The 15,643-nt window shown below is 37.3% G+C and overlaps 1 protein-coding gene across 2 annotated transcripts in view; it reads left to right on the forward strand.

Annotated features, from left to right (window-relative positions):
• The first annotated feature begins 4,374 nt into the window (after positions 1–4,374).
• Positions 4,375–15,643, forward strand: part of epha3 (eph receptor A3) — a 268,476-nt gene continuing 257,207 nt past the window's right edge. For both annotated transcript variants that reach the window (XM_059968667.1, XM_059968668.1), the window contains exon 1: positions 4,375–4,577. In XM_059968667.1, the coding sequence (XP_059824650.1) occupies positions 4,394–4,577 (184 nt within the window). In that variant the 5' untranslated portion in view covers positions 4,375–4,393. The remainder of the gene's footprint in view (positions 4,578–15,643) is intronic.

Consider the following 15,643-nt stretch of genomic DNA (forward strand, 5'->3'; position numbering starts at 1 on the left):
AAGCAGTTCAATGGAAATAAGAAACTGTAAGAAAGAAGCAGGTGTATGTGTGACAAATTATTTGATTATGATTAGTTACACTCATAATTATATGAGTGAAGGTAATAGTGCCTTTAAAAGCAGCATTTTCAGAATTTAGTGTCAGTATTGTAAATTTTCACACAGTTAAGTTGCCAGATAAGATGCCAGATAAAATTCCAGCTATTTATCCCAATCTCTAAAATCCAATACTCTGCATACAGTTAATGGAGGAGCTTATTGTAGAGTAAGGTAATTACCCCACAAAGTGCACACTTGTCTTTGTAAATTTACAACTTCAAGAGTTTATAAAAATTCCCTTATCAACGCTGTTATAAATTTGTATTAAAATGGATTGCTCTCCCTTACTTTTAATGAAGAGTATCATTTAAAACATAATCCTTATATAAATCAACTGACTAATAATTTGTTTAAAACCATAACACAATAATTTTCAACTGAAAATCTTAAATGCTATGTACCTGTATTGTAAAACTTTACTTTCATGCCAAACATATCTGAAAGAACACAGACACATTTTAACTTAAAATTGACCAGGAACCAGAACCCAAGAACTAAATACTCTTGGCATTGTTGTGACAGATTATCTTTTGTTTCAAAAACTTGTGTGCCGCTTCCCACGGAAACCTCGATTTGAAATTGAAAAGAAATAAAAACTATACAAGGGACCATTAATGAATTATTGATGTAGTGAACAAATAAGAAATAGAGGTAGAAAGAAATTCTGCACTTTTCAGAAGATGGAATTTAATTTACAGACTTATTCAAAAATGTTATTTCAGAGCTAATCAAAAGTAGTGTGATTCCTGGCTAATTTATAAATCTGCAGATACTTACAGGGAGGTAAAGAAAAAATATTATTTAATAAAAATGTAGCATTGCTCATTTAAAAATAAACTTCAGACCAGTGTCAGGCTGAAACATAAAAATGTCATTTGTTTCTTCTCCAAGTTGGTTTTCATGATAAGTTGAGTGTGAAGACAAGTCAAGCAACTTACAAAAATGATAATTAATATCTCAGAGAGTGTTAGAACCCTGAATCCAACCTTTTGAAAATATATAATTAAAGATTTGTTTTAAAATGCATTGAGATTCTTAATTAAAAAGAGCCAATTACGGCACAGTTTCTGAATTGTGTGCAGCTATGTGGAAAAACCTGGGAAGATATTGCAACATTCAGTTATGCAAGCTTTAAAGATTAGGCCAGCAGGCATGATGGAGGTCTGCTGAAAGCTTGGTTTCTGATAATAGTATATATTATTATAAGTACGAACCTTTATATCATTGGTATCAATGTTAGATATATGATTCACCACCCATATCCAACTCAGAACATACCCAAAAAAGATCCCCAATATTTTCAAAACTGAAATCCTATAGAATAGGTGCTGCTGTCAGCTTTGGTGTCCCTACATTGGTCTGTTAAATTAATTCAGTAAGTTCTGTCCTTGTATCATCATGGCATTTTCGTCAGCTTTCAAGCAAACTGATGTAGTCAATCAGCTCTGTACTGGTTTGTATATTAGCTTTAAAATTTAAATTGTTGTCTGGGCTCTCAAAATCTTAATGAGGGAAAATGGCCTAAAATAAAATATTTTGTATATTTCATATAAATTATTAAATTTTTTCCTTCAACATTTCTATATTTTTAAAAACACTATTTTTTATTTTATCATCTTCAGTCACTAAAATAAGTGATAACATATAGTTGATAGCAAGTAAAAAGTGGGAAACAAACTTCTTTTAGTTTTCCTTATTGAATGATTCTTTTGAATTATCATAAATATCTAGCATTGCAGTATCTAATCTTCTGATTAAATTTCACATGTAGACTGTATATTCAATCGTGCATCAATGAAATATTATATTTTAAAGGGATAAACATAAAATCCCTGCATTCTGTTCTACACTTTACAGACATTATATTGCATTTGCAAATTTAAAGATTTTTGTTCATACAATGGCTGACTGGAACGGTCTAATTTGTAGTCAGGGTGCTGACTCTAGTTCACACTCAGGCACAATAGATTCATTGCAAGTTGCAGAAACTTCATGTGTCACTCAGAGTGCTCCTTCAATTATAAGGACCTGCACGCTTTCAAATGTTTATGTTACTGACATCAATTAAATTAGACCATTTAACGGTACTCTATCTTGTGCTTGCAGTCTTCACCAATAATTAGCAAAGGAACACACTTCGATCTAGATTTATAGATTTTAATTATCAAGTGAATGCAAGAAAATGCTTGTCACCATGCATTTCAATGTGTAATCTTCAAAAATATATATTAAGTGTTTTAACCAGGCATGTCATGACACACAAACAGTGGCAAGCTTCTGCAGCTGAAATGGACTGGGCTGGTGGATACAAAGATTGTCAAGTATCAATTGAGTATAATTATGCAATCTTGAATCAACATTTACTTGTTCATACAGTAAAGTGTTCCTCCTTTTAACTTAAGATTTGAATTATTGTTTTTGTGACAATTTTGAATTTCAAACTCCTTTTAAGAATAATTTTAAAATTTTTTAACATTTAAGAACTTGTAACAGAATTGATTCATAGAATGTCACTTTTACATTTTGTCTTCTTAGAGTTTGAGAAATTAGAATTTGCTCATCGTTCTCAGTGTCTTCACAGAATAATAATTATTGCCTGCCAGTACCTCAATTTTACATTAATATGTTTGGAATGAATTGTTCAATGCTGAAAAACAGGAAGAAATGCTGATTAGAGCATAAAGCTTAGTATTATACTTTAATCAGCTTCAGATTTCAATTTCAGTATGACAATCCAGCTAGCCAACCAGAATAGGGCCCCTTTACTTCCACTCTTTGCCTCCTTCCAGTCAGCCAATCTTCTATCCATGCTAGTATCTTTGTTGAAATATCATGGGCTCTCATTTTGTTAAGCAACCTCATGTGCAGAACTTTGTCAAAGACTTTCTGAATATCCAAGTAAACAACATCCACTAATTCTCCTTTGTCTATCCTGCCTGTTATTTCCTCAAAAAATTCCAAAGGTGCGTCAGGCAAGATCTCCCCTTTAGATACCATGCTGACTTTGGCCTACTTTATCATGCACCTCCAAGTACTCTTTCAACTTCACTGTTGTAGACAATCAAATTATTAAAATGTAATAATTTATTTGATGACATCAGAAAAATATTCAGGTAAGTAACTTGCTATTAAAGAGTAAATCACTGGGCATGCTAATAACCTGAAAGGTTGATTTGTTTTGAAACATCGACATTAACTTCCATTTATAGGTCATATTTAATGCCTCCATTAAAGGAATGTCTCCAGACACTTCATAGAAGATTGATCAATCAGAGGGTATCAAGCCAAAAGAAGTTTCTGGGAATCATGCGACAGCTTACAAGGGTTTGAGGTCTGACTAGTGACTTTTTGAAGAGGTGTAATGACAGCAGTTTTGGAGGGTTGAAAACTAAGAGCACTATCTCAGAAGAGCAAAGAAAAAAAATGCTGTTTCTGTATTTCTGTGTGTAAAACAGCTGGGTAGCCTGCATTTCAGCTGGAATGAAATCATAGCTTAAATTTACATATCATCTTTATTATAATAAAAAACCGAAATCACTTCAATGGTGCACAATCAACCCAGTCTGGCACTAAACTTCATGAGGACACGTGAAGAATAACTGGCCAAAATTTGGTCAACATTGAAGCACTTTCAGAAGTGAGGTCAAAGGGGAAATAGATTTGATGAAATTGGGAGGTTTTTGGAGAGAATTTGTAAACTTAAAAATTCAGTGAATGAAAATATGGCCACCAATGAAGAAGGGATTAAACCAAGTTTTGTTCATGATTAAATAGGGTCCAAAAACATTTGATGTAGCCAGTAGATGACGGATAGAAGGAACATGATTTATATTTTGTCTGTGCCATCTTGAACTTGAAGGATAAAGTGGGGGTGGGTTATAACAGTGACAAGGACTACTACAGAGGAATGTAAAGGATTTAGTTAAAAAAAGTATCACACCGCTTGAAGAAAATGATTTTAGGCTGTAAGTAATCCATCATGAACTAAAAATTAGTTGAAACCCTTTTTTTGCACAAACTTCACAGCATACACAGACACACACAAAATCTCAGATCCGACAGTTGCAATCATTTTACTATTAATAACTGTAATATGAATATATTCGAAATCGATCATTTAGAAATAATTGTAAACAACTTCTTTTTATAGAACTATCGATAATGATAATGTCAGATGGTTTCATGATACGGTGGGCTTTAGGACCCAGATGTAACCCTCTGCTGGTAGCGGGAAGGCAGCGCAGACTCCTCCTTATCTGTAGTGTCAAACTTGACATCACCCTGAAAGCTGTGCATGGTAACTTCCACGGCGATCACAGCTCCCTCAGATCATTGCTGGCATGCTTCACAGAGATATGCTCCACTCACAACCGATCACAGCTCCGAAATGGCCTTGGGTTTCCGAATCTGCATTCTCACTCTGATCCTCTGCTGTGTTATCTGCGCCGCGCTATCGACGGGGTATTCTGCAAATGAAGGTAAGAATTAGAAAGAGATGGAAACATTTGCTTTTCCTCACTGAAGTATTAGAGACGGTCCAGCGCATACCGGCAGGAGGGTGCGCTGCCATCATCTGTTAAGGTGGACAGGAGCGCAATTTAACAACATTAACTGATCAAAGCGGCCACATCAAACATCTACGCCACGGTCTAATTACGTTATCATTGCGATTTGTAAATGCTATTATAAATGTTATTTGCAATGGAATAGAAACTAATTTAAATCAAAGTCGATCCCTCTGCTTAAAATGCGAGAAAGTTTACCCAAGAAAGAATTAAAATTATAACCGGGCGGGATTTTCTGAAATTATTTTAATTCAGGTGGTGTTCAGTGATTTTATCATTCGGAGCCGTAAAGGTGATGGCTGTTTAATGGGGTATCGAGGCACCCGCATCCCGCAGGCGTGCAGAGGCTGGGGGAAGTCTCACCAGTAATTACAACAAATTAGTAAATAAGGAGGGAAATGTTGCGGCGCGGGTAGGTTAGTTTTCTGAAGGGTCTTCTCAAACGAGGGGTTAAATGAAATATTTTCCCTGCTGACATCCTCGCCGTTACAGGCAAGTTGTGAAACTTTGGCCGCTATTTAAATTGAGGCGGCGAGTTCATCCCAACAACGGACGCGCGATGGAAATTACAAACCAGTCAGTGGTCCATTTGGAGAAAACTTTTATAAATGGTTCATCATTCTGTCGTTGGATGCTATTTATGTTTGTGCTGAACTGGGCTGACGTGGAATTGAGATACTCATCAAACAAACTATTATTTTACCTTGAAATTTGTACTCTTAATCCACAATCTATTATTTTCTTTTTAAAAAAGAAAGTGCTTCGTGTGGATCAAAAGTTTGAAAAACTTCATTTAGTAGAGATTACAGTGCTAAGGGTTAATGGAGAAATATAGACAGACTGCAGAAAGGGACACGTTTTCATAGTTGTATTTGATTTACTTGGTTTTGTCTGGAGAAATCATTTTCTAATCACATTTTATTTAAATATTTGCCCACTTACAGTCAGATAGTTACGAGCGATATTATTTCATAAAATAGTTTATTTTCTTCCTGTATCGGATGCTACGATGAAGGGGGTTTTATAAAGCAACGTCGTGCGCAAATTATAATTCTGTGCATCTCAAACACCGACCGAGTTTCAGCTTTTGTGAAAGAAATAGAATTTTAAGTTACTAGTAATATGCGAATAAATTTCTTTATTATACTTTATGGAATTTGGAGTTTTTGTAGAAGTTGTTGATTTGATGGCTCGGGAAAATAAGGATCCGTCACAAATCCTAAATTATATTGATAGGGAAAGAATTAAGAATTAAAATATAAGCTGAGCAGGTGGAATATAGATTTAAGTTTCCTGGCAGAGCATTAATGTTTTGGGAATGAGTTAAGTTGTTGGGTATAAATCTTGTTGCTAGCTCTTTCAAAACACTCTGATAACCTTGAATGAGACTATCATGCTAACATTTAACCTCAAAACAAGCAATGAATCTGCCATTGAACCTGGCTGGCATCTAGTTCTCGTAAAGAAACGAACCTGACAATTATTCCTGCACGGTACACATCGTTGTTAAAAGTTTGTCTTACAGTCCTGGGCTTTATCTTCTTTCAACTGGCAGTCCTTGCGAGTTCTGTAGCGTTTCCGTGACAATTGTACCTTCACTGTTGTTTCCGGTCCCAGTGTAAGATTTATTTGTTATGGTGCAAAATTATTTTCCAGACTTGTGTTTTAATATGCACATACTTTAGGTTCTGTTTAATTGTTAAACTTTGGCGTTTAGAGAGAAATAAATACTAGGCAGGCGGAAAAGCTCAAATTTTTTTAGCTTTACCGGGCAAAGTCGGTGATCCCATTCACCATGAAGCAATTATTCAATTAGCCGCAATGTCTTGAAATGTGACCAGTGTGGGTCACTGCGGAGCTTTCCTGTGGACAAGGAGCTCTGGGATCGGAAATCAATTTTGACACTTTGTTGATAAAATGTTACTGTATCATGCTTCTTCTTCGTAATTTGAATGAAGTGGGGACGGGGGAAAGTGGCCAACTCTCCTCGTACAGGTCGGGTTGATGGAAGGCGGTTCGTACAGCGGATAAGGAGGCTGTGGCAGGTTGGGAACGTGGTGAACGGAACAGCGCCAAGAGCAATGTTAGTGGAAATGCCCTGGTCATAATGTCACTAGACGATCATTACAGAAATAGAGATTGGGACTTTTAATTGATAAATTATGAGGAATATTCCGGACTGTCTTTTGGAAAAAAACTCGTACTCAATATTAACCGGCATAGTGCCTGTGAAGGAAATCGAGAAGCATCGCTGCGTGCAAAAAAGATTTATTCTATTGTCTTTAAATGTAATTTAGCAAATAACCTACATAATAGGTTATAACCTATTATAACCTACATAAATTCATAAATATACGCGTCCAAAATTTAACGTTTAAACTACTGTTGAAAACAATTAAAATTTCTTTTGAACTGAAGGAAAACTTTTTCATTCAGTTGCACTTTGTGCCTCATGAAACGTGGCAACACCCGTGGCCTGTTTGACCAGGTATATATTTGTACCGCTCAGGCAGTGTAATGTTATTTTCATTTCATAAATGCGACCTGGGCGCAGGGAGAGGCATCGCTTTGGGAGGCAAGACTTGCAAGCTTCCTCAGCCCTCCTGAACTCTGAAGGATTGGCGCTTTTCCGACAACGATCAGAACTTTGCGCACAGGGCAGCTCCGCTCCGCTCCACCATCGCAGAAATGTCTCTCCAGTGATCTTTGATTCCTTCTTCCTTGCAACTTCACCTCATCAATGAAAGCGATTCACTGCGTGCGATACGAATGCTCACGCTGTGTGTCTACATGGATACAAAAAAGTCCTCAAATATTTGCATACATACGTACATATAAGCAAAGTTACACATTTATGCACGCACTTATGCTATATGATATTACAGCACAATTACCGACATATAAGATTAATCACATATGTAATTCAACTAAGCATACGGAACACACGCATAAATGCAGAAGAGCCTCACATATATGTAGATATGATGAATTGACATCGATCCAGAAATAATGTGTGTCAAGGTGTCATTACAAACACACGTATGGATATTTACAGATCGACTCATCGAGCGTTGGAATTGACAAGTTAGTTGAACCTGGCTCTCCTAAATGCTCTCCAAAGCACATAATTTACTATTCATAATTTTACAAAAGCATTGATGGCTTTAAGATTGAGAAAATGATGTTTTCACATTTCTCTTGGCTAAGCTTGTTGATGAATTAGTTTGTGTAATGAGGATTCGCGAAGCATAAATCAATATTTTGTTCCAATTTAGCGAACTCTGCCAAAAAGGGTTAGGAAGTCTGAGAGAGCTGAATCCAGAGCCCTAACTGTGGGCTTCTTGGGGTTTAACAATCGCTTCAAGCAAAGCATCTGTCACTTTCGGAACAACTTCATGGTTGTAAGTAGTTGAAGATGGTTGAGCAGATTGCGTATTTCTTTCGCCGAGTATGCGACCGCCACGAACGGACTGTTTGCACCAATTTAATGGACTAGCGCTTTGCAGATTATGCACGGCTTGGTTGTTTAAAAAGAGACCCCTTCAAATTACGTTACTAATTAGATGCCTCCATTGTTACTGCGTACCGCCTCGAAGCACACGGGCAGTAAAGAATGCACGGCCAGTCTGGTTAGGCGGCGCATCCAGTAGGAGGGTCAGTACCCGAGAAAAGGAGAGCGGGGAGAGGTTCAGTGGATTCTCGGAGCTGCGTTTGAAAGTGACGCATAGACTTAATACGACCGGCGATATTCAGAAAGCACCGTATCTGAGAACGCATGACGGAAGAATGGATCCAGGTTGTAGAAGTTGCTGGGCAGTGAAGATGAACATTCTCACCAAGATGGATAGTGAACCGGCTGACAAATGTCCTTTTGGACAATTGGTAATAAACAAGCATTGCACCGAGTGATCAAATCCCATTACATTCTGTTTTAACCAGATGCTGCAGTCCTTTCTGTACACGCCACCTCTGAAAGCTACAGTCGCTCTCTCTTTCACACACACGGGAATCGACCCAGGCTCGGGTCCAGTTACTGACAAGGCGCGAGTCAGCTCTGGCCCTGGCTCGGTGTTCTTGTTTTGAGCAGACTGCTGAGAGATGGTGCCAACAAGCTGGGTAACACCGGCGTAAGGCGACAGGGTAAATCGCGGCGGGAGAGTGTATTTAACCCGGCTCCGAACATAACGTTAAGAAAAGAACATGTGTCTGAGCGCCGTGTTAAACCCATATGTTGCCGTTGTCTTCAGCGCTCTGCAGGGTGTCGGGGTGTCTGTTCCTATGTATATCAGACGGGGAGTTCTCCCTTCGGATTGTCCGGGAGTTTCATAATTCACGTCTTATTCAGAATACATCCTTTTCATGCGATTGGTTTGTGTGCGACTTTTTAAACTGCCCATTTAATTTGCGAAAATTGCAAGCATGCTTCTCTCTTTCCCTAATAAGTGTGCCAGTCGAAATAATAGTCACTTATTTTAAATAGAATGTTTTGTTTAGTGAAGTGTAAATGAAATCTTTTCAAAAAAATACAAAGAATCAAGCTGATTATCAAAGGTTAATGGAACGGGCACTAAACTGACCGGGCACCCTGTGTAGGGATCACCAGGGCAACAACTATTAACTATTGACTGTCATTCACCAGAGCAATGTATAGAAATTGGGCCTAGTTATAATGTGGGAGTACACAATGCATCACTAGAAATATAAGCCAACAGTAATGGAGTGTTATATCTCAATAGGCTTTCTTCAAATAAATGTTCATATTATTGCTACAGAGTAAAAATGATTATGCAACATTTCAGTTAGTTACTTACAAATTTTAAAAAGTTAGGTGAAAATTTTACCTCTTTTAACCTTTTAACTCTAAACGAGTGTGCTCTTGTTAGAACGTCTAAAATTTAGAACCAATGCAGGACATGAACTACAGTAATGGGTCAAATGCCAACTGTAGTCTTCAGGCTTTAGTTGTAGCCAAACAGGGTTAATGAAGATTTTTTTAGGGCATCATTATGACTAGACCTTTGTGCTTTACTGCCAGAGAATTCTCCATGATTCTTTTCATAATGTAAACTCCAAGGAGCACGATTTGTCTCTTTGTGGAAATATTGATGGGGCAGTTATTATATAATTTTGCATATTCTCTGCCAAGACCTTTTTGAGGCAGAGACTATAACTACAAGGCCTAGTTTTTGACCATGACAGGATATGAATAGAAAACATCACCCAGAAGAACAAAGAATGTGAACGTGCAGTGTTTGAAACTGTGTGGATTTCAGACTCATCCATTATAGGCTTCTGTGGTCTACACAATGAACAGTACAGATTTTACTGGAATGCCACTTCACAAATGAGCAGTATCACACTCAGTAATATTATGGGCCCAGCATGTAGTCTGTGCCACAAGGTTACGTTTTATAAAGGGGTTATTAGAGTAAATCCACTACGACAGTATTACACTTAAGTGGCACTGCATTTTCTGTAAAGTGAACTCTCCTGATAGACAGCACGGTGACCTAGATTGTACATAGCTCTACCAGGAAGTAAGCTTCAGGAAAATTCACCACACACCAAAGAAAATCTACAAATGCTAAATTTAAAGCACACAGATATCATCTTTTGGAGGTGAGCATGCTTCTGTGGTAGGTGGGTTAGGAAAGAAACCTCTTACCCAATGCTGTGACTCCTATTGTAATTAAAAGTGTAGACGTGGGGAAAATTAGGATTGGAAGTAGCTGTGACAGTTTCATTGGGCGATACTCTGCTGACAATAACTGAAAAATGGCCACTTGACCAAGATGCTACCACGTGATGAATGTCTATACAGTCCTGCCTAAGCAAGAGAGACAGCATCTTTGGGAAACGAGAGAAAAAAACTGCCAAATGACAAAGTGTAAGGAAACAGAAAACGTAATTTGACCAAACAAGAGCATTTTTCAGCAAATCGTCATTATTTTTGTGCTAAAACAATTCTAGGTATTTTATTTTTCAGTTATTATTTTGGATATCTGGGCAGAATACTCTTGGTAGTAACCATGTCATCAACCTCTTTGTAATATAAAACTCAAAAAAACATCAACAGAGAGAGAGCTAATTAATCCTCAAACCAATTTCTCTGCAAGAAATGTGTTAATCATGGAAAGACGTAAATTATGTCAGTAGAAAAAGCTAATACATTCAAAATAACAGTTTAATATATCCTATATGCCATTCCTGAGATTTCAATAGTCTTTTTCATAATGCTCATTTTTTTAACTTTCTCCTCCCCGTGTGTTTTTTTTATATTAGACTGCTTTATCTCTGATTATGAAAAACACAATTTAGGTGATTGAAGAAAGTTAATTATTTCTGAAGTCTTCCATTTGTCAATTATTTTCCTTTGAACCCACTAATCTATATTTGTAAATAGTTTTCCTAACCTACAATAAGCTGCTATTCACTGCTTTGCTAAATTGCTAGGATATTTTCTTTTTTAATTGAGACACAGCACAGAATATGCTCTTTTGGTTCTTTGAGCTATGCTGCCCAGTAACTCCCAGTTTAATCCTAGCTTAATCATGGGACAATTTACAATGATCAATTGACCTACCAACTGGTACCAAGTACATAACTTAAATTGCCACAGGCCTGTTATCCTTGTCTGGTGGAGGGGCAGTCGACATGGGAGCTGTGTAGCCTCAGTTGTAGTGAAAACTAGGCTCCAAGCCTTGGGCTTGCCTGCTGCTGCAGACCAGGTGAGAGACATGGAAGTGCTACTGTGTTGTTGAACTTGGCTGGGGCCTGGCCTTGCCCGTTGGTGCTGCCCTCCTGTGTTTGAGTAGTGGAATGACAGGCTGAATTGCGGGCATCTGTATACTGCCGGGAGATTGTACCATCAATTGCTAGACATTGTCGCTCAGTGTCTTGACTACATTTTTTTTTAGTGAATATGCCTCTTTGCTCAACACTTTGAATTATGTCACTTGCTATTTTTGAATGTTTGCTTGCTATTTTGAATGTTTTGCACCTTGGCCCCAGAGGACCACTGTCTCTTTCAGCTGTTATCTACATATAGTTTGAATGATAGTTAAACTTGATTTGATATTAACAGAGAAAGAGACACTCCACGTGTTACTAATAACACTAACACATCACACCACTCTACCCCATTCTCAACAATAAGTACAGCAAAATGCATTTCAACAGTACTCTCACAGAGTCTATATTCGTCAGTTATTCTTGTCTGTAACACAAGTGTGTTCCAATGTAACTGTGAGGACCTGCTCCAAAGTCAGACAAGCAGACAGACATGTGTGTACATGTGCAAGCACACACATTCTCTCTCTCTCTCTCACACACACACACACACACACACACACACACACACACACACACACACACACACACACACACACACACACACACACACACACACACACACACACTGAAATGAGTGAAGAGACTGTCAGAAGAGAGGAGCCAAGCACCAGGTAGATAATTAGAAGGTGATAGGGCTGGGGATATTAATACCAGTTTTGGATTGGGTGACTGTTGGCTGTAGTAACTACAGCATTAACACATTGTTAAAGTAGAACAGTTCACTCCTATCAATTCATACCCACTGACTGAAAACTATGCTGATCGCTGACTTCCCTGACATTCCCCATGTTATCTTTGAAAAATTCTGAACAGAAAATTTTAAGGAGTGATCCACCACGAGCAATAAATAAATTAACATTGAGGAACAGATTGAACACGCATGCCTTTCCTGCCAATGGGTTCAAAGAAGTGGTGGAAATTCATGAGTATCAATGTTTCAATGTAAAATACCATAAATCAATTCAAACTTTCATGGCGCAAATCACTTTCATTCTGAAATTTGTCACATAAAAATACATTTCTAGCTTGTAAAGTGGGAATGCTTGGAGTTGAGAGCAGCCAAGCAGAAATTTAGGAGAGGAAGCAGAATGAACTGCCTGAATCCCTTTTTCTCTTGAAAGGTGACCTGATAGAGGTCTTTAAAGCAATCAAGGGTTTTGAATAGAGCTCAGAAGTGAGGGTGTTTCCACTTGTAGGGAAGGGCATAATAAGAGATTCTGCAGACGTTGGAAATCCAGAGCAGGAGAAGGCTGGAGGAAATCTGGAAGTCAGGCAGCAGCTAGGACAGTTACTGTATCCATGTAAAAGAAACATTTTCATCCAAAGAGTGGTGGGAACGTGGATCTTGCTGCTGCTGGGAGTGGCTGATGTGAATACCTGAGATGATTTTAAGGAAGACTGGACATGCCAGTGCAGGCAAAGGAAGTGGAGTGATACAGTAATGAGTTGAACTCAGTAGGAAGAGGCCACAGTGAAACATAAGTGCCAGAACCAAATTGCCTGTTTATGTGCCATATTTCAAATATAATCCTCCACAATTCCTGTAGAATGTTTGGTGATTAAGTTAGAACATGGTGGTGTATTAATTCTTTGGAGATATGTCTAAATCTTAATTTCTGTATAGGCTGAATACATCACGGATTATTAAAAAATATCCATTACTTACTCCTTCACTAGCATCACTAACAACAGGATTATCTGCTCACTATCACATGGTTTTTTAGGGACGGGTGTTTGTTGTGTACAAATTAACTTTGTTCACATAATACAAAATAAAAACACTTCAAAAGTTCTTCACTGTGGACGTCTTGAAAAGATGTTCGTCTTTCTTTTAAGGCCTTTTTTCATTAATTTTGTATTTCATAGCATGGGATGATTGTGGTAACTGCTATAATTAATATTGTACCTCATATATTCCATGTATTTGATAACAGTAATTATCCTTCAGCGACAAGCTCCCATAATTGAATCAACTAGTGGAAAATGAAATGAAATGACAGGCCCTTTGGCCCATTTAATCCTGGCTAGACTATTATTTGGCCAAGTCCCATCAACCTGCACCTGGACCATAGCTCTCCGTACCTCTTTCATCCATATACATACCCAAATTTCTTTTGAATGTTGAAATAAACACTCATCCACCATGTCTGCTGGCATTTAGCCATTCAATTCCAATTATGATTCATGCTGCATCTATGGTAAGTTTTATTTTATGACATATTACAATGAAAAAGCATTCCACATAAAATTGATACATGCAGCCTTTGCAATGATAGTTTAAAAGCACTTTCAACACTCTGAGGTGATTAGGGTTTCTTAATATGAAATGCCCACAATTGCCAAGCAGTATGCCTGCAAAATGTACATGCTCAGCACAACAATGAAACCTCATGGACGTTTGCTTGATTAATTTACAATTAACCATTTTGTATTATATTAACTACTCTCAGAATAGAATTAGCATTATATGAATTTTGTATATGAGAAGCTGTTTTACTTATATCTAGCTGCTTTGCGAAGACTCACAATTCAAAAGCTATTTGTTTGCAGAAAGATGGTGAAACTACAAAAATAGGTTTAAATAAAACAATGTGACACACAGAGTAATTTCAATCATCAACTATGTTTTCAAATTGATAGCTTCCTGAAACCTTTCGGTAGACTTTTTTGGTGTCAAGTAAGTCCCTGGAGTGTTCCCTTATATCCATACAGTATCTAGTAGTCTACCCTTTCAGTAATAGTACACCTATAACATTTGGTTAAGGTGATTTATCCTCAAGGTAGTTCATATAACTCTATCTTTTTGTAATCCTACAAATGAAGATGCTATGAAATAAACTGATATAAATTGTTTTTGTTGTGTGATTTCAAACATAGCATATTTTATTTGCTGTGAAGCCAGTAAAGACAAATGGAGCACTGGCTACTATGTATATGACTCTCCAGGAGTGCATAAATACTTCCTTCCCTCAATTATTTCTCAATTATTATTAATATTCATGTACCCTTATGCCATTTCTGGATGCTGCCTGCAAAGAAGGTCTCTTGATACTCGAATATGATGCTGCCACGTATTATTATTTCAAAAATGATTGCAGCAGAATGGTATTGAATATTGTGATGATTTATTTTGGACTATATTTCAGTACTTGTGAACAATGGAGGAAATTTCATCAATCTATATTATTACATTTCTTGGGTACAAGTAAAAATGCTTCATTTACATGACCTACTTTGAAATGCAGGTGAATACTCCAATCATTTTGCATAGAGTAAAATCCAATGCAAAAATAATGTCAGTGATGGTTCATCTTTATTCAGGGTGCTTATCAGAAGAGAAACATAATTCAAAACATCATAAACAAATTTTTCATTGGTCTTTGAACAGTTGGATGGGGTCTTTTAATCTTCATGTGAATTCCAGCAGGCAGACAAGAGTCCTATTTTAGCGTTTTGACCTTGCAGAGTACCTTAAGACTGCATTCAGCACCTGCCTACACCGCTCATGTCCACCACCAGTGTGAATGCACAGCTCCTCAGATTTGACAAGAGGAACAGAAGAGTCAGGTTGACAGGGTGAAGGAGTGAGAGCAAGTTATGTTTCTTTATCAGAATGGCTCTATCACTGATGTTGCTGATTTAATCTATTTTACAAAATGTGTCAGCCCCTTTTTTGTACACTCAGTTGTTAAAGCTTACCTTTGCTTCTGACACGTTGATACAATTGTTAAACATCAAGCTTCATTGCATGAATTCAAGGTGGTATCCACTATCATATAGTTTGGGTAGAGTGAATTTATATTACTTCTTTGAGATAATATCTCTGCTGGCGATAGATAAAGCTGGAACTCGATTCCAAAGTCAGAATTGCAGACTGTGCTTTTGGTGTGGTATGTTCAGGTTTTCTACCATTATTCCTCTAATGCAAGTATATTAAGTACTTACTTTCTAAAAGGTCAGCAATTTGCAAGAAATCTATTTTTAAGAGGCTTACAAAGCAGGTTGAATCTTTAGGTTTCTGTTTATGCTCAGTTTGTGTTTTGATTTTTATTAGTATGCAGCAAAATCATTCATTTCTATTATTAAAAATAAATTTCACTGAAATGACAGATCATCTCTCAGTCACA

This window comes from Hypanus sabinus, chromosome 4 (genome assembly GCF_030144855.1).
Source record: "Hypanus sabinus isolate sHypSab1 chromosome 4, sHypSab1.hap1, whole genome shotgun sequence".
In the NCBI taxonomy this organism is placed as follows: Eukaryota; Metazoa; Chordata; class Chondrichthyes; order Myliobatiformes; family Dasyatidae; genus Hypanus; species Hypanus sabinus.